At 39.6% G+C, this 19,097-nt stretch overlaps 1 protein-coding gene across 1 annotated transcript in view; it reads right to left on the reverse strand.

Annotated features, from left to right (window-relative positions):
• Positions 1-19,097, reverse strand: part of Muc16 (mucin 16, cell surface associated) — a 188,228-nt gene that overhangs the window by 125,573 nt on the left and 43,558 nt on the right. Inside the window, exons 9-17 of the mRNA XM_052726120.1 lie at positions 14,478-14,602; positions 14,327-14,394; positions 13,136-13,308; positions 11,640-11,675; positions 11,345-11,407; positions 8,141-8,265; positions 7,949-8,016; positions 4,560-4,732; positions 3,877-3,909 (exon numbers count right to left, since the gene is read on the reverse strand). Of these exons, the coding sequence (XP_052582080.1) occupies positions 3,877-3,909; positions 4,560-4,732; positions 7,949-8,016; positions 8,141-8,265; positions 11,345-11,407; positions 11,640-11,675; positions 13,136-13,308; positions 14,327-14,394; positions 14,478-14,602 (864 nt within the window). The remainder of the gene's footprint in view (positions 1-3,876; positions 3,910-4,559; positions 4,733-7,948; positions 8,017-8,140; positions 8,266-11,344; positions 11,408-11,639; positions 11,676-13,135; positions 13,309-14,326; positions 14,395-14,477; positions 14,603-19,097) is intronic.

The raw sequence follows: 19,097 nt of genomic DNA on the forward strand, positions 1-19,097 counted from the left end.
ATGTAGCCCAGACTGGACTTGAACTATGTAACCCAGAATGACTATGAACTCATTGATCTTCCTGCCTTCACCTCCCAAGTACTGAAGTGACAGTTATGTGATCCTGTTTTATGGTGAGTTAGGGTTTGAACTCAGAGCTTTGTGCATGCAAGGCAAGCACTCTACCAGATGAGTCCTAGCTCCAGCCCTCAAGTCTCTTATACAAAATGGCATAGTATTGTTAGCCCTTTGTTTCTAGTTTCCACATTTGCATTGTGCAGATTGAGTATCTGTTTGAAAAACTGAATTTGTATCAGATATGTACTGTTTACTTTTTTTTTAGCATTATTTCCTGAACAATACCATATAACATTCTACTAGTATTAGATATTATATGTTATCTAGAGGAACTATAAAATATAATGGATAATGTACAAAGTTTACATTCAAATGCTTTGCCATTTTACATAAGAAACATAAACAACTTTAGATTTTGGTGTGTGTAAAGGGACCTCAAACAATAACCCATGGAGCAATAGACAATTTGACTTCTCATGCTTAGAGTTGACTATGTATTAGGTCTTGGATGAACTCAACTTTTTTTTTATAATTTTTTATTCAAATTTTTTCTTCTTTCCTTTTACATACCGACCCTGTTCCCTTCCCCTTCTCTTCTCCTGCCCCCCCACCCCCATTCTACCCCTATTCCCTCCTCATAGAGGGTAAGGCCTCCCTTGGGTAGTCAACACAGGCTGGCATACCAAGTTGAGGCTGGACCTAGCCACTCCCCCCAGCATCAAGGCTGAGTAAGGCATTGCACCATAGGGAATGAGCTCTAAAAAGCCAGTTCGTGTATCCGGGGTAAGTCCTGTTCCCATTGCCAAGGGACCCACAAACACATCAAGTCATAAAACTTTCACCCACAATCAGAGGGCCTAGTTTGGTGAACTCAATTCTTAAGCCAGATAAATCTAGAGATTGCACTATTAATTTCAATACCTCTGAGCTTTTCCTTTATATATATTGAGGATAGGTTCTTATAGGATCCAAGGCCAAGGTTGTGACATTTTGATCAATAGGTCACTGTAGTACAGAATTACGAAGTCATTGAGTAGAAATAATGTATACTGTTCTTTGGCTGTTGGCCAGAGAAAGCAGGGAACTGGCTGAAATCACATCTCATGACCCAGATGAGCTTATGCTAAGCCTTGAATATCACAGATATCTCACAGGAAAATTATAAAATTCCTTACATGTCAGAGAATCCTAGACTATCTTATAATCAAAATGGATTAGAAGTAACTTCCTGAGGTATTTGGGTGGTGAGGATTCTGGGGCTACTTTAAATATAGAATAAGTGGATACTACTATCAATTAGTATTTTCTACCAGGAAGAGGGCTTATTACAGGTAGAAACGGATAGTATTACCAGCTGGTGATATCTACCACAAAAGAGGGCTTGTTACAGGTGGAAATGGCTGCTACTATCAACTGGTGATGTCTATCATGGAAGAGGACTTGTTTCAGATGCAAATGAATGCCATTATCAACTGGTGACATTTACTGTGGAAGAAGGGTTGGTATAGGTGCTACATAGCTGTATAGAGGAAATCTGAGAATTACTGCAGATTTGAATCAGTAAAAGGAAGGGATGTTTCCATATTTTTCTAGAAACATACTTCATTCCTTCTTTTCTTGAAGGAATGAGTACATTTCTTACAGCGTACCATGCATAAGGCATTGTGTTACCAAAAGCAAAACAGGTTTGGTCAATATCAGAGTTAACTGTAGTAAATATATTATTCAAAAGTAGAGAAAAATATAAGAATTTATGATAGATTTATTTCTCAAAGTCAACCCAGAAATTAAAAGTGAATACTGCTTGTTTTGCCTAAATGAAGCTAAGTCACATACAACAGAGATACCTGCATGTCTTTGTTTATTTCAGAACTATTCATAAAATCCAGGAAAAAGAATTAGCCCCTGTACCCTTCAACAGATGAATGGAAAAAGAAAATCTGGTATATAGATGCAATTGAATGTTATCTACTATAAAGAAGAATGAAATATGACATTTGCAAAAAATGGGTGGAACTGTACAGCATCATGTTAAGTAAAGCAAGCCGTTCAAAAAGACAAACATGCATTTTATCTTATATGTAGAATCTAGATTTAAAAATAAAGTTTAAAATTTGTCAAATTAGAAAGACTATTTTGGAAGAGAAAGGAGACAAGGGAGAGGATAGCAGAGGACAAGAGAAGTAAGGAAAGGTGAGTATGAGAAAAGTACATTATATATATGTATGAAAATGTCATAATGAAACCAACTATCTTATATAATTAATATATGCCGACTTTAGTAAATGAGTGATAAAAGTGTTTCTATACCTCTCTTGCCTATAAAGCTTGTTTAAAGGGGATATAAGATACAGCTAGTTAGGTTCATAGTATAAAAATGAATAGCATTCAGTATTTAGGTCAGATATTATCTTTCAACTTTGTTGTCAACATCATCCTTATCTTCATCATCGTTGTTTTTGCCATCACTGTTTTTATAGACATCACTTCCATCATTATCATCACACATCACCATAATCAACATTCATTGCTAGAGCATCATCAATACCATTATTATAACCAATAACATAACCACCATAATCAATGCCATCATCAAAACTACCACCACCATTACCCTTAACACTGTCAGCACTAACACTATTATCAATACCGCCAATACAATCATCTCCACAATCTAAATCCTTCTATCTAATATTTCCTGCTGCTCACACTCAAGAAAACTCCGGGGAGCTGTGGGATGGCGGGTAAACGCCCCACAATCACCATCAGTTTCATCACCTCTACCACCACCAAACATGGTCATCCTACTGTAACCAAACATTACTATCTTCATCAATGTCATCATTAACACCATTACTACCAACACCATTAACTCTGTCTTTAATATCACCATTGTTAGCATCACTACCACCACCATTATTAGCATTATCACTACCAACACCATCATCTTCGTTACCATCATCATCATCAACATCATCAGCATTAATAGGATCATTACCACCATCACTAACACTACCACCACCAACATCATCATATCACTATAATCCAACATTATCTTCACTATCATCAGCATCACCAATATCACCATTGCAGCTATCACCAGCATCATCAAAGATACCATCATCATCATTATCAACACTAGCTTAATAATAATCAGTACATCACCACTGTCACAATTATTAACACTTTTACCACCACCACTATAACCATTAATATCATCAACATGATTACTTCTATCAACACCACTTCTGTTAACACTATGAACACCAACATCAGCACCATTAGAAGTCCCATAAAAATATAAATTCTAAGGGCAGATACCTTTTTTGTGTGTTTCCTGCTATGTCTTCCACTGTCTGGCACAGATTAGGTGCTTAATGAAGGTTGTTGGTTGATGAAATTGCTATATTTACTGTGACAGCCTATCTTTCAGTACATATATTAGAGGTATTGACACTTTTCATGCTCCTTCTAACATAGATGCCACAAACTGGTACTTGCCTGTGGTTCTGGGGAAGGAGTGAGCCTCGGAAGTTCCTAGGTTTACTGTGGTAGTCCCAGGAGCTAAAAAGAAACCATCATTAGTGAAAAAGCAAGGCACTTTCATAGCAGACATACCAGAAAAGATTAATGTAAGTTTTTGCATAGAAAGCTTGAATTGGGACTATCTTGGAAGTGCAGACAGAGAAGGAGGTAATAACTGCCCTCTCAGATCCCTTGCTCCAGTCAAAGAACATGAGAGGCATTAGGAGGGGTCAGCTCCTGCTTTACTTGGTGTAAGATGGGGAGTCACTGGAACATCTGTTGAATACTCAGTGCTGGTGATAAGTGCAGAGCTCTGATGGGTGAAACCTGCAGTAACAACAGAGGATAAAAGAGTGTCAGGGTTGAGAGAGAGAAATGTACTATTGTGGTTTGATCGCAAAATGGCATTCACAGGCCCTAGCGTTCAAACAATTGTCCCCAATCTGATGGCACAGTTTTGGGAGGCTGTGAAATCTCAGGGAACTGGGACCTAGTTGGTGGTCATAAACCATCAATGGTGGGCTTTTAAAGACATACTGCCCTGGGTTTGGTTTAGAATCTGTGCTTTCTGATCCGCAACAAACAGAGTCGTGAGCTGGCATTGCTATGGAGGAACTGTTTCAACCACCTTTCCTCCATGGTAGATTGTCCCTTATAAAGCTACAAGTGCAAATAAACACATCTCAACTTAAGTTGCTTCTCTCAGTTATCTATAAGGAGAGAAGTAACTGACAGAAATATCAGAGAGACTTAAAGATATATAATGGATTGGGGTTCATGAAGTCAGGCCTATCAGGGATTCTCTATAGACAAGGGTGAGGTCAGTTCAAACTGAGGAACAGATGAGATCCCAATTTGAGTCAGCACCTATTGAGCACATGGCTAGTCTCTTAAGAGCCAGGCAGGGAGGGTGACCAAAGCCAGAGAGTAGATGCTGCCAATCTAAGAAGAAACTTCAGCCACATCCAGATGCTTACCATTGACATAGAGGCTGTCCCTGTCCAGGGTGTAGGGATCCAATCTGGTGACACTATGAGTCAACCTACTCAGCTCCCAGTATAGCTGCTCCCTGTCCAATCTGTGGCCTTTGGGGTCAGGGTGATATGTGCAGATGGCATCCACTCTGGTGGCTGTTCCGTCCTTCCTAGACCTGGGTAAATACAGAACATAGTTGGGGTAGCTCCGCCTCCCACCGTTTCTTCTTTCCTCTCTCTTTCTGCCAGCCCCCAACTCAAAAAATTAAGATATTCTAACAAAGAAGTTGCCTTGTGAAGAAACAAACACCAATATAACCAATAGCTAGGATCACAAGGGCAGCCACCTTTGTAGGTTGTGGAAGAAGCCTCTTCAAACATGTGACAGACAGAGAGAGGGTAGAATTGGTAGAGATTAGAAATCCACATGATCCCAGGATAGCTGAGTCTTCTCATCGATTCTGATGGACATAAGGTTCTGAGAGCCAAGCTCTAATGGGTAGAAGTGGTCTCAGAAGAGATGGTCTTAACATTGTACTTCAGAGAGCTCACATTCAGAAGTCTAATGTTAGTTACCTCAGGTCCTATGGAACACTAGGGGCTGGGGATTTCTAGGAATAATCACAGCTCTTACATTGTTGAGGAGAAATGCCTATTTTGGGGTCTGTTTGAAACAATTGCTGATTCATTTTGACATAAGAAGGCCTCAATGCCTTACCATCGTGTGTGTGTGTGTGTGTGTGTGTGTGTGTGTGTGTGTGTGTGTGTGTGTGTGTGTATGTGCACACGCGTGCGAGCGTGGGCATGTGTGCATGCATGCGTGCTATTAGAGAAGGAACTCAACCTCACACTTGTGGATTCCAAGCATGTACTCTATGCTTCATGTATATTCCAGCCCCTCACTAGTAAATTCTATGCAGGCATTCTGTTGCTGAGCAACATCTCCAGCCTTCCCTTTTTAATTTTTTTTTTAATTTTATTTTTGAGACAAGATATCAGTATTTTTTCTAGGCTGGGCTTGAACTTGCTATCCCTGAAACTGTTTCCCGTGCAGCTTCATAAAGCTCTTACTGAAGAAACCTCTTGGGTAGCAGGATGATAGACTTGCCCAATCAGCATTAGCTGCAAAGTACTGATCCAGCTAACCAGCCAGGGAATGAAGTGCTCTCATGCCCCATGGCTGCAAATTCATTTTTTTTCAAGTGTAATAATAATCATTTACTCAACATTCCCCAGGCAGGGGCCCAGCCCTTTGTATTCATAACTGTGATGCAGGAGAAACTTAAAGTAATAAAATTGATGTTATAAAAGATTTACTAATAAACTTGCTTAGAAAATATTGTTGCATAATGTAGAATTTAACTAAATGAAAGCTGCCTCTATATTACTGCATAATAAATAGTGTACTAATGAAAGTTTCTAGGAACTGTTGGAAAGAAAATTTTGTACCATAATTGAAATTGAGGGTTGCTGAGAAAATACTTCTGCTTACCTAGACTGATCTCCAAGTAGGTTCCATTCCATGACAAAGGAGACAACCTTGTGTAGCATGAATCTTAAAAGTTCTTATTAATAAAAACAAACCTGAGCCAGGTATTGGGTTAAAGATGGAAGATCAGAGAAGCAGAACAAGCCACAGCCACCTCACCTTGTCCATTCCTCAGCTGATCCTGTTTCCTCAGACTAGAAGCCTCTGAGTCCTCATATCCAAATGGATCTCAGCTGAACTGTTGCTCAAAAACCTAAAACCTTAACTAGCCCTAGGTCCTGGTTTTCATGCCTTATATTACACCTTTCTGCTTTCTGCCATCACTTCCTGGGATTAAAGGCTCTTGTTACCATGCCTGGCTGTTTCCAGTGTGGCCTTCAACTCACAGAGATCCAGATGGATATCTGCCTCTGGAATGCTAGGATTAAAGGCATGTGTGCCACCATTTTCTGGCCTCTGTATCTAGTGACTGTTCTGTTCTCTGACCCCAGATAAGTTTATTAGGGTGCACAATATTTTGGGGAACACAGTATCACTACAACCTTGACTCATAATTAGCCATTAGGCCCTTCCCCATGTCCAAGAATATACCTCTAATAGCATCTCAATGGGACAGCTCAGGCTCATAACTACCATTAAGTCTTGGTCAGCACCTAACTCTCTTGTGCTCTTATAAGGAAAAATATAATTCTACCAGATGGGCAAGATGACCCTGGGTAACAAGTATTTGAAAAGAACAACACAGGTATACTTAAAAAAATAATTCTCACAATGTCTTCATTGTGTAAATCTCCCATCTGCCCAAGTAGCCAGGCTTGAAGTCTCCTGTTCCTGTTTAAATTGCTCAAAGTGTAAACTGAGGCCAGGACCTAAATGAGATTTAAGGATGGCATCAAGCCTAAGGTCTATGTAAATTGGTAAAATTTCTGTTTGAGGCTGGTTCACTTTTGTTCATTAGATGGAACTAGTCATGTGCTATTATTAAAGAGCATTTTTCTTTATTAATGTCTAACTTTGCAGAGTGATTTTTCATTAGGAAGGCATATTAATTCTATAACAAATAAATCATTCATCCTCAGAGCAATCCTAATGGGTTGATATTGCTCAGTTCCTACAGTGATTATCAATGTGATATATGTAATAGCACAATTACATAAAATTTAAAATATGAAATATAGATGTATAAATATATGTAATTCAATATATAAATATTAGATATTTAAGTGTTGTTGAAACATAAAATATATAATTATATTATATGCTATGTTATTATACCTATTATGTGCTGATGGAGAAGAAACCTTGGGCTTGCCCCAAAATAGGCAAGCACTCTAACATTGAGTCATAGCCTAGCCCTACATATAACTATTTTTTGATTTCTAGGACCTAGTGGTTGCTATGCAAAAAACACTCTACCAGTGAACTATATCTTTATCCCCTACATAAATATTTTATATAAGTATTTTATAGCTTACTTCTATATAATTAATTACCATGATTAGTTAGTATGTAATATGTAGTTTATATTAATGTATGTGGCATTTACAGAAGTATATCCATGTGTACACTATACATGTGTGTTTGGATCTGGTACCTGAAATGTTGTGATTATTCTGTGGGACCTAACATAAAGCATTTATTTATCTGCACCTTGGTTTCCCTTTCTGTTCCTGCTTCATGAAGCTTTTGCTTGAACTGATGAATTATTAAATATAAAATACTATGAACTATTAATTATAAAATAGTTCAGGGGTTTGGTGCTTAATAACATTTAGCTGCTGGTATTGTTGATGCTTCATAGTCAGACTATAGTGATTGTAAATACAAACAGTCGAACAGTTGGGGAGCCCATTGCTCAGTTCCATCCACCTGTGTGGCTGAGTTTGTGTTGGGATAGACTCACCTGAGTGCCACCAGTACACAGCCTGAATAGAGGGATCCCAGACTGCTGGTCTTGAACAGGGGTTTGAGCTGTGAGAAAGGAGAGGGAAAATAAGAAGGAACCACTGAGCAAAGCCAGGAGGAGCTGTGACCCAGGTAACAGGAGCAAGACCAGAGAAAGGTGAAGCTTGGATGCAATGGGCAGGCCTCTCACCAGGTGCTGGAGGACTCGCTCCAGAGTGTTGAATTTCCTGGAGCCGTGGTACAGCATGTATTCCTTGAACTCCAGGTTAGTGATGGTGAAGTTGAGGGTGAACTGGGCAGTGACAGGCATGGCCACTGCAATCAGAGGGGAAAACAGATGTGACAAGACCAAGTGTCATGTCTATGTCATACTTGGTCTTACCTCTAAGACAACTTCTGAGGACCAAGACAGGAAGTTTGAAACAAGAAATCAGATCATGGTGCTTAGGACAGGAAGACCAAAAGCCTCAGAAGAAACAGTGCACACATTGTTTATGTATTGGCAACTATGGTACCTTTTCACTTCCAAATAGGTAGAGATTCAGGTGCAGAGTTCTCAAGAGCGCCAAACGCTGATGTAAAGGAAGGATTTGAGATGGTGAAAGCACAATGTTAAAATGGACTTACAAATGTATATGTGTGAACAGAGCTACTGAACTATGGCAGAAGTGTGCCACAGACATAGAGAAAGTACTAGTGTAGGTCTGTGAACCAGGCCAACTGGCTAGGAATTGAGGTACAACTCTTAAAAGCTCCTTTTAAACCCAAAGGTTTAAAAAAAAGAAGTTTTATGGTTTGGAGGAAAGGAAGAGAAAAAAATGTTAATTCAAGCCTATTCAATATTTAACAAACGTTTTGAACATGAACCTAACTGCATCCCTTAGAGAAGCCTTCTCTCACCAATTCAACCCCATCTTTCTCAAAACTTGTCCTTTAATGAATACAGCACCCTGTAGAGGCTTTGTTATCATGGTTATAGGACAATGTTGAGCTAGATTTAGTTTCAAAACATCCCTGACCTTATCACTAATCAATATATGTGGATGTATCCCCTGACAGTCCCTCACTTCCATCCACTGTAAATAAGGAGAAGCAAAGTGTGTAGGGAAATTATGAAAGCTACATGACTGTGTAAATCACAAAGGAGATTGCAACCAAGAGGAAAGACAGACACTACAAGTTAGAAGTCAGTCTGGGCTGCATAGCAAGATCATGTATCAAAATAGAAAAGGAGGGGACTATGTGTACAAATAAGTGGTAAAATACTTGCCTATCATGACCCTGAGTTTGATCCCTAGCACTGAAAAAGAGAAAAGGAAGAAGGAAAGAAAAAAAGAGAAAGACTAAAATCCTTCAAGGGCATTGGAATGAGTAGGAAAAAAGCTGATCCCAAAAGTCATACCTTGTATTTTCCCATCTATGTAATGCCCTTAAAATAATATTACTACAGAGAAGGAAAACATTAGTGATTGCTGGTGGTTGGATTGACAGGAAGAAGATTTTGTGGGGATTGAGCAGTTCTAGACCTTGACTGTGGTAGTGGCCTCAGGAATCTGTTCATGTGATAACTGCTATAGAAACACATATATGGACAGGTGCTTATGTAACTGTCACCCAATAAGCTACTTGTCAACTTGGCAACCCTAGAACAGTGGTTCTCAACTTTTCTAATGCTGCGACCCTTTACAGAGTTCCTCATATTGTGGTGATCCCCCAACCATAAAATGATTTTCATTGCTACTTCCTAACTGTAATTTTGCAAGTGTTATGAATTGTAAAGATGTAAATATTTTTAGAGCTAGAGATTTGCCAAAGGGGTAGTGACCCACTGGTTGAGAACTACTGCCCTAGAAGCAACTGAGAGGAAAAGTCTCCTTTGAGAATTGCCTCGATCAGATTGGCCTGTGGGTACATCTACAGATGGTTGTCTTATTAGTTGATATAGGAGGGCCCATCCTACTGTGGGTGGCTCCATTCCCACAGCAGGTGGTCCTGGGCTGTCTAAGAATCTTAGCTAGGTTTGTGGCTAAAACAAGCCAGCAAGCATAATTCCTCCATGGTTCCTGCCTCCAAGTTCTTGGCATGAGTTCCTACACTTACTTTCCTCAGTGATGGACTATAACCTGGAAGCATAAGCCAAAATGAGAAGTAAAGGCACTTCCTGAAGTTGCTTTTGTTCAGAGTGTTTTATCATAGCAAAGGAGAAGTAAATTAGAACAACCAGTAAGCTCTGACTGAAGTCTGTAGACTTTGATAGTGTCGTTTCCTTTATTTTTATATATACCAGGGTAACATAAGGTCTAGGTATGGATGGAAAATAGGTGAATGATATAAAGGAAGTTCATACTAATTTCCAATAGTTCTTGAATCTATTATTATTAATTCAAAACAAAAAGATTAAAAAATATAAAACCACACAGCATATGGTATGATACATGGGAGGGTGAAACTTCATAAAAGTCTATCTTTTGTAGACAGGTTCTCATGGACCCCGGGGCTGGTCTTGAGCTCTCTATGTAGCCACGGATGTCCTTGATCTTCTGATCTTCTTGTCTCTACCACTTGAATTCTAGAATAACAGGTGTGTGACACCACACCTAATTTTATGGGGTGCTGTGGATTGAACATAGAGCTTTATGTATGGTGGGGGAGTAGTCTATTAACTGAGGAACATCACTAGTGCCTCTCTTAGTGTTTTTTATTATTAATTATAATTACATATCTTACTTCTTTACCTAATGCACTGAACCTGTGATGAACTATATGTTATTTATTCAACATTTTATCCCCTATATATAATACAAAAGAGGTGCTAAGTAAATATTTCCTGATTAAACCCAGGATGTAGGGTTGCAAAAAATGGCTCAGCAATTAAGATCACTTCCTGCTCTGTCAGAGGACCCAGAATTAGTTCACAGCACCCATATCTGGTGGCTCACAAATTCTTACAATTCCAACCACAGGGGATCTAACACTCTCTTCTGGCCTCTGTGGCCACCTGCACATAGCATAAACTCACATAGATACATACATATTCACAAAAAATAAAATTAAAATAAATCCAAACCCTGAACTTGGGCCTGTTATTCAAGCATTCTACTACTGAGCTACAAGTGGTGGGATTAAGGAAGTGACCTTAAAAGGTCTTAGTGTGAAGTTTTAAATAAATGTATCATTTGGTAGTTGAAGAAACTGAGGCACTGAGAAGATAAACAAGTTGTCCAAGATTGATATGGATGAAAATTTGAGGGTGGCATGTCTCCTGCTCTTGAGAAATGCATAGAACAGGAGGTACCCACGAACATTCTCGGTTTTTTCAACTATCTCCAAAGTCCTATCTATGAAACTGGGAATGTTGGCTTCCTAGAAGGAGTTGTAGAGAGAAGTCACCTACCTGTAGAGAGGTTAGGGTGTTCAGTGGAGGTCCCTGTGAAAAACAGAGAAGAGGTCACAGGTGCTGAGAAGAAATGGATTAGAGTAAAAACATGGTATTTGAAATAGTGCATGAATGTCCAAGAGAGTATCTTTGCTCTCCAAATCAGGCCATAAATATATATGGCGGTGGTTGTGACAGTCCAGCTTTTAATCTATTTTTTTCTTCTCCATGACCTGGGATTCAGTAGGGTATGTATCAGCTACTGCTCCCACAAGGTGTGGTGAACACAATCATCAGACATTTAAGTACTCACTGTTGGGAGTGGAAGCAGAGGTTCGATGGGTAAAATCTGCAACAAGAAAAGGAAAGAATAGGGATACAAGGACAGAAATGTTTATGGTATAGCTGAGACCCATCATCACCATCTCCAGCTGAGACTTCAAGTCTATACAGTGGAACACTTAGAATCCAGATGTCATTGGCTGGGCAGTGGTGGCGCATACCTTTAATCACACAGCACTACAGAGGCAGAGGCAGAGAAATAGTCAGGAGGATCTCTCTGAGTTCCAGGCCAGCTTGGTCTATAGAGTGAGTTCCAAGATATCCAGGGCTACACAGAGAAATGACAAACCCTGTCTCAAAGAAACCAAAACACCAAAAAAAAAGTGTCATCAAAAGAACTATCTCTATTCTCATGGACTTACAATTTAAACACAACCCAATTCTACCATATATATTTGTAAACTGTTACTTTTCAAAGTACATAGGGAGGAAGATGAAAGATTCAACTTTTTGTTTTGTTTGAGATTGAATCATTTTTTTTTTTTTTGGTTTTTCGAGACAGGGTTTCTCTGTGTAGCTTTGCCCCTTTCCTGGATCTCGCGCTGTAGACCAGGCTGGCCTCGAACTCACAGAGATCCGCCTGCCTCAGCCTCCCGAGTGCTGGGATTAAAGGCGTGCGCCACCACCGCCCGGCGAATCCTTATTTTATTTGAGTTAGAATCAGAGTCTGTAGCCCAGGCAGGTCTTGAACTCTCTATGTAACCCAGGCTGAGCACAAACTTGCAGAAAACCTTCCATCTCGCCTTTTAAGTACTTTGATTGCAAACAGGGGCTGCCTCACCTGGTAAATGCTTCTTGTTTCTGCTTCTGCTTCTTCTCCTTCATTTTACTCCCTTATTCCTCCCCTTCTCCTCTTCTTCCTTATAGTACTAGAGATCAAATCATGATCCCTGAACGTACCAGGCACACTCAAGGATTACAGGCATGAGCCATCACTCCCAGCTAAGTATGAAGTTTCAAATGAAAGCTTCTGATCAGAGAATATGGCCTGATGCATAGCAAGCATGATAGAGACATTTTAGCTCCACATAGATATGATATAGGCAGATATTGGGTATATACCTCTAACCCCAGCACTCAGGTGAGGCTGAAATGGGAATCATCAGTTTGAAGATAGACTGGGTTATGCTGTTAGTTCTAGGACAGCCTCAGTCACATAGCAAGACCTACCTCAAAGTAAAACAAAACAACAAACAACCCTAGACTTGAACCACTACTGAACCGCCGTTGGCTTCAACCAGAGATGGTTGTAGATGTGGATAGAGGAAAGCTTTTGTAGGTTAGATACATATTTAAATAATGCCTTTATAATGCAGCAATACAGAGAGAAGAGAATGACTTGAAGACTCAAAGCTTACGTGTCAGCAGCAGGTAGCAACAGGAAGGGTCTTGTGACCAATGAGAGAGCCCACTTATCTTAGGGTAACATTCTCATCTTCAGCTTATGGTTCCTAAGAGGATGCTCACCATTGATGTACAGACTGTCCTTTTCTAAAGCAAAGGATCCTAGCTTGGTGACACCTTGGGTATTATGACTAAATTCCCAGTACAGCTTCTCTCTGTCCAGCGTAAGGCCCGTGGGATCAGAATGGTAAGTGCAGACAGCATCCACTCCAGTGGCTGTTCCATCTTTCTCAGGCCTGAGCAAGGAAATGAGACAGAGATGGGGAGATGGAAACTCCAGGTTGGGGCTCACAAAAGTTTCACTGAGGGAGAAGAGAAGTGGGGCAACTGATGAACAATTAATGATCTTTGTGGCAGAAGAAAACAATAACAGAGCCAAGGACCTTGCAAAAAGGACAGCATCTAAACATGCCAGTATCTGTGCTATCCTTTAACGTGACATCTATAACATGACTTAACATGCCGTACTAAGAAATGTGACAATGGAAGTGGGAAAAGAAGTTTGCAAATAAGGTAAAAAACAAACAAACAATTTCAATTGGTGTAACTCCTATTCAACCACTGAATGATGCCAGATGTTTCTCCACATCTCTGTCTCTATGAATTATTTTTGTGTGTAAAATGAATCAACAGTTTCAGACCTGTGATGGTTAATTTTAAATGTCAACCTACCACAAGCTCGAATTGCCTGGGAAAAGTCTTAATGAAGAATTAATGATATCAGCTGAGTTTGTCACCAAGCCTGTGAGAAATGGTCTTGTTTGTTATTTGATGTAGGAAGACCCAGATCATCATGGGTAGCATCAATCTTGAGCCTGTAGGACTGAAGAAGGCTAGCAAGCAGCCAACAGGGAGATGGGTGCATTAATTTTTCTCTACTCTTGACTGTGGGTATGATGTGATCAGTTGTCTCAAGCCCTTTCCACTATAACTTCTCCACTCGATGGACTGTAGTCTAGAACTATAACCCAAGTAAACATTTCCTTCTGTGTATTTCTTTTTTTTTGTCAGAGTATTTTACTACAGCACCATAAATGAAATTATAACAAAACATAGCAGAAAGTGCTTAATAAAATGAAACATCATTGTCTTGTGAAAGGAAATGGAGTCTACACTTTTCAGTCTGAAAGGGAAAGGACTGGAGAGAAGTTGGAGGTCACCTTCTCCTAGAAGGAGAACACTAGGAGCAAGGAGTTAGGAGTTATCTGATGGTGATTTTCTACATGCCCTGCATAACAACTATAAAGTTCTTACCTCAGCAAGATCAGTCTACAACCAGAATAAAGGTGCCCGATACTGGTATTCTCGAACATGGGCTTGAGCTATGGACAAAAGAGAAGATGATCTAAGGGACCAAGAGATACAAGACTGAGAATGGACAGAGTGAGTGTGAAAGAGTTCTGACCAATCGATTCAAGATTCTCTCTGTGCTGTTGAATATTTCAGATCCTTGGGATCCCATGCCCTCTCTATGGCGCAGGTTGGTTATAGTGAAGTTGAGAGTGAAGTGTTCCAGAGATGGGGTTGTACCTGCAGCAGAAAAGAGGAAGTGGGAAGTTTAATATGCATCGTAACCCAGATGGCTATAGTCAAAGGAATGGTTGAATTTAGCTGCTGTGTAACCAGTCTTCAGAATCTTCTCATCTTACAAAACTAAAACTCTAAGTAATTAAACAGCCCCCATTTGTCCTTCTCTAACCTGTAGCAACCACTATTGGTACTTTTGGTTTATATGAATTTTACTATTCTATACCTCTCATGAGAAAAATCATATAGCATTTCTCTTTTTGTGAGGATATTCTCAATATTATCTATGTTAAATGTGAGAATTTCCTTCTTTTTAGGGCTAATAATATCTGACTGCATAGATACACTGTATTTATTTTTATCAATTAACATGCTCACATATACTTGGGCTATTTATGTATTTTGACCAAATAATGCATGTGGGTTTGAGTTATTTATTCATTTATTTACTTACTGGTGTGCAAGTGTGTTGTATGTGTGTGATGTATGTGCAAGGTGTGTGTGTGCAGGTGCATGTACCTAGGCATGCAAGGAGGCCAGAAAAGCCCTGCAGTGTTTTGTTCTGTGTCTTTCTGATTTCTTTGTGACAGGGTCTCACTGATTTTGGAGGTAGGCTTGCAACCAGCAAGCCCCAGGGATCTTCCCATTCCTGCCTTCCATAGTGCTGGGGTCACACCTGACTTTTCACAGTAAGTGCTTTTACCCACTGATCCATTTCCCCAGACAAAGATATTTATTTCTGAAGCTAAAGTGATACAGTCACTGTACTATATTTTTGTAGCCCCTATAGCATAAGGTTGGATTGTGTGCCCCAAGCCTGCCCGAGGGCTTCAGTTTGACAGAATTTATCTCTGTGGCAGATGCCTGGAGTCTTAGTAGACCCTATGCCCATGTCTGGGAAAAATAAAGAGATAGGACAATAATCACAATCATGACTATGATCCAGAATAGTTTTCTAATATTCAAATATAATTCATACATGAACATATGCAGATTGCTTATTCATGAATTCAATCATTCAATCTATAAATAAAAAGTGAGTATGAAGTAGGTGATAAATACATGAGGAGTGAATAAAGTAGAAGTAAATTCCATAGAAGAAACAAGCAAACAATTAGTCATCATGATGAGAGGGAAAAAATGGGCCAGATGTGAATGTAAAGAAAGGGTTAGTAATAAAAGGTAGTCTGGAAAAGTCTTTCAGATCCTTGAGGTGAGATTAGGAAATTGAGAAATCAGAGATAGTCGGCCTGCATAAGTAGCTAGTGAAAGTAGTGTGGTTGGACCGAGGTTAGGGTACTAAAAGAACAAACTAATGTCTGGGGTGGCCCAACCATAGACTGTGCAGAACAGGCTGAGCGAGGAGCAGATACCATACAAAGCAGTGTGGCAGTATCAAAACCTCTTGAGTCATTGTTTTTAGCTGTAGAGTTTGGAGTAGGCGATGTGGATTGGAAGGGTTGATGGAGCTGCTCTGGAGAACTTATGGGAATGATATTGTACATTTTTCTTTTATGGAGTTGATTCTAGGGAAGGGGGTCCTAGAGATATTGGGACATCACAGTTTTGAGTACTCACTGCTTGTGGTAGGGGTCCAGTACTGATAGTTATAACCTGCAAATAGGAAAGAAAGATTAATGATAAGGGATGTTATGTAAGCACAAGAGATGAAAAGAGGGTAGACCTGGAAGTCGAAGTCATTATGAAACATTCTGAGACTTATATATAAGGAATAATGACTGCATCTTACTTGGCCATTATTATGTGCCTTGTCCTGTGATAATAGTCATGATAACTATCATCACCAATAATTTTACTAAAACAATATATAATAATATAGTTGGCAAGATGGTTCATTGACTAAAAGTACTTGCCACCAAGCCTGGCCTTCTGAGTTCAATACTTTGGACCCACATGGTAGAAGGAGAGAACTGACTCCCACAGTATTACTTTAATTTCAACATGTATATGAGGACATGCATGTATACACAAACAAACAAACAAATAAATAAATAAATAAAACTTTTATTTAAATATTCAGGGCACCACAGTTGTTGGTCTAAAGTTTATGAGTTCCCACTAGCTTGGTTTGGTTGTCTCTATAGATTTTCCCATCATAATCTTGATGCCCCTAGGTCATAGAATCCCTCTTTCTTCTCTTTGACTGGATTCCTGGAACTTGACCTGGTGCTTGGCTGTGGATCTCTGCTTCTGCTTCTATCAGTTGGTTACTGGATGAAGGATCTATGGTGACAGTTAGGGTATTCACCAATCTGATTACTGGAGTAGGGGCATGGGACTGGACTAGGCCCTCTGCACAAGCGAGACAATTATATAGCTTGGTGTGTTTAAGGGGCCCCCTGGCAGTGAGATGAGGATCTATCCCTGGTGCATGAGCTGGCTCTTTTGAGTCCATTACCTAAGGCAGGACACCTTGCACAGCCTTGATGCAGCAGGGAGGGGCTTGAACCTGCCTCAACTGAATGTACCAGGCTCTGCTGACTCCCCATGGGAGGCCTTACCTTTTTGGAGGAGAGGATGGGGGATGGGTTGGGGGGGGGAAATCTGGGGGAGGAGCAGGAGGAGGGATGAGATGGGGATCTGGTTGGTATGTAAAATGAATAAAACATTTCTTAAAGAAAAAAAGAAAATAAAAAATTTAGGGCAGGATATAATTATTTCAAATATAATCTTACAGCAGTATGGCTGTCTGCACTGGGCCTGTCAACATCAAACATGAATCAAGGAAACGCTCATGGAGCCATTTCTCTCCTCAATGAATTTTTGGCAACTGATAAAGTCTGGGAGAAGAATAGTCATTGCTTTCAGTTGTGTACTAGATGGTAAACCTACCCATCACCAATGCAGAGTCCCAAATGTGGGGCTGCACATATAGTCCTGTTTAAAATCAGTGGATCACAAAATAAAACAAAAAAAGACATGAATATGGGAAAGGGACCTGTAAGGGGGAGGAAGGAAGAAAAAGAGTAGGAGGGAGGTAAGAGAGAGTACAGGACTAGAGTGAACAGAAGACATCATATATGTCTGAAACTGTCCAAAAAATATAACAAATAAAAATAAAATGAAAAATAATTTCAAAATTAAAAAATATACAATAATAACAGTTATCTGTGTTTTGATGGGGTGATACTATATCACAGCAATAATATTTCATATGTTACAAAGATAAAAACATATTTATGAATGAGTGTGTTCTCTTAGCATATTTATTTTTTTTCTCTGTCTGGGAAGATAATTTAAATCTATCTTTGCTCACTTAGTTTCTTTTTTCTTAACAAAATTTTATGATACTACCTTAGTGTATGTATATTACTCATAACATAGAATTGATAAAATTATGGTATGTTGTGGGAGAGATATGTGGGGATAAAAATAGAGAAATGGAGATTTGTAAAGATGGCTCAGTAGTAAAAGTGTTACTGTAAGTCCTGGATGGCTTTCCCTGTCAACTTGATACAGTCTAGAATTATCTAGGAAGTGAATAACAACTGGGGAATTACCTAGGTCAGATTGACCTTTGGGTATGTCTCCTGGGGATTGCCTTGATTAATTTATGCAGGAAGATGCATCCCACTGTGGGCAGCCCCATCCCTAGGCAAGTGGTAGTCCTGGGCTGTGTAAGAAACCTAGTTAAGAGGAAGCCTACCTGCCAGCCAGCAAGAAGCATCCTCCACATTTTCTACCTCATTTCATTGGCTATAATGTATGTTTTCTGGTTAGAGATAGGATACCCACAGGAATATTCCAAACAGGGATATCTCTTAATATAAAGACAAACCTAGATCCTTGTGCAAACTATGCAAGTTACCTGCCTCTAAGCTTCACTCCAGGAGGAAAAGGAGGAGGAGGCCAAGAAAAAAAAAACTTTCTGCAAATGTTTTTATGGAGGAGGAAGATAAAGGAGATAAGAAGGGGAAAGGGTGGGGAAGGAGAAGGAGTGGGAATGAGAGAAGAAAAGAGAAACAGGAAGAATAGAAGGAGGAGGCCTGACTTCAATTTCTACCTTGATTTCTCTCAGGGATGGAATATGATCTGGAACTGTAACACAGACCCTTTCTTCCCTAAAATTGCTTTTGGTTAAGGTATTCAACAATTATAGAAATGAAACTAGATCATTCAAGTGTGATGACCTGAAATCATATGCTTAGATCCCACATAAAAGCTCAGCATGTATCCTAAATGTCTCTAAACTTGGTATCCTACGGTGAGATGGTAAGTAGAGAGAGGAGAATCTCAAGTAGTTCATGGGTCAGCTATCCTGAAGTATATAGTGATGAATAAAAAAGACATCATGTATCAAACAAGGCAGGATTAGCACCTGATGTTGTCTTCTGACTTCTACACATGTACTGTGGAACACACACACACACACACACACACACACACACACACACACACACACACACAAATACATGCAGATAGAGAAAGAGAGGAGAGATATGGCTTGAGAAACTGGGGAAATTTTGATGAAAGGAGT

The sequence above is a fragment of the Peromyscus californicus genome, unplaced genomic scaffold (assembly GCF_007827085.1).
Source record: "Peromyscus californicus insignis strain IS unplaced genomic scaffold, ASM782708v3 Scaffold_11__1_contigs__length_118956290, whole genome shotgun sequence".
Classification (NCBI taxonomy): Eukaryota; Metazoa; Chordata; class Mammalia; order Rodentia; family Cricetidae; genus Peromyscus; species Peromyscus californicus.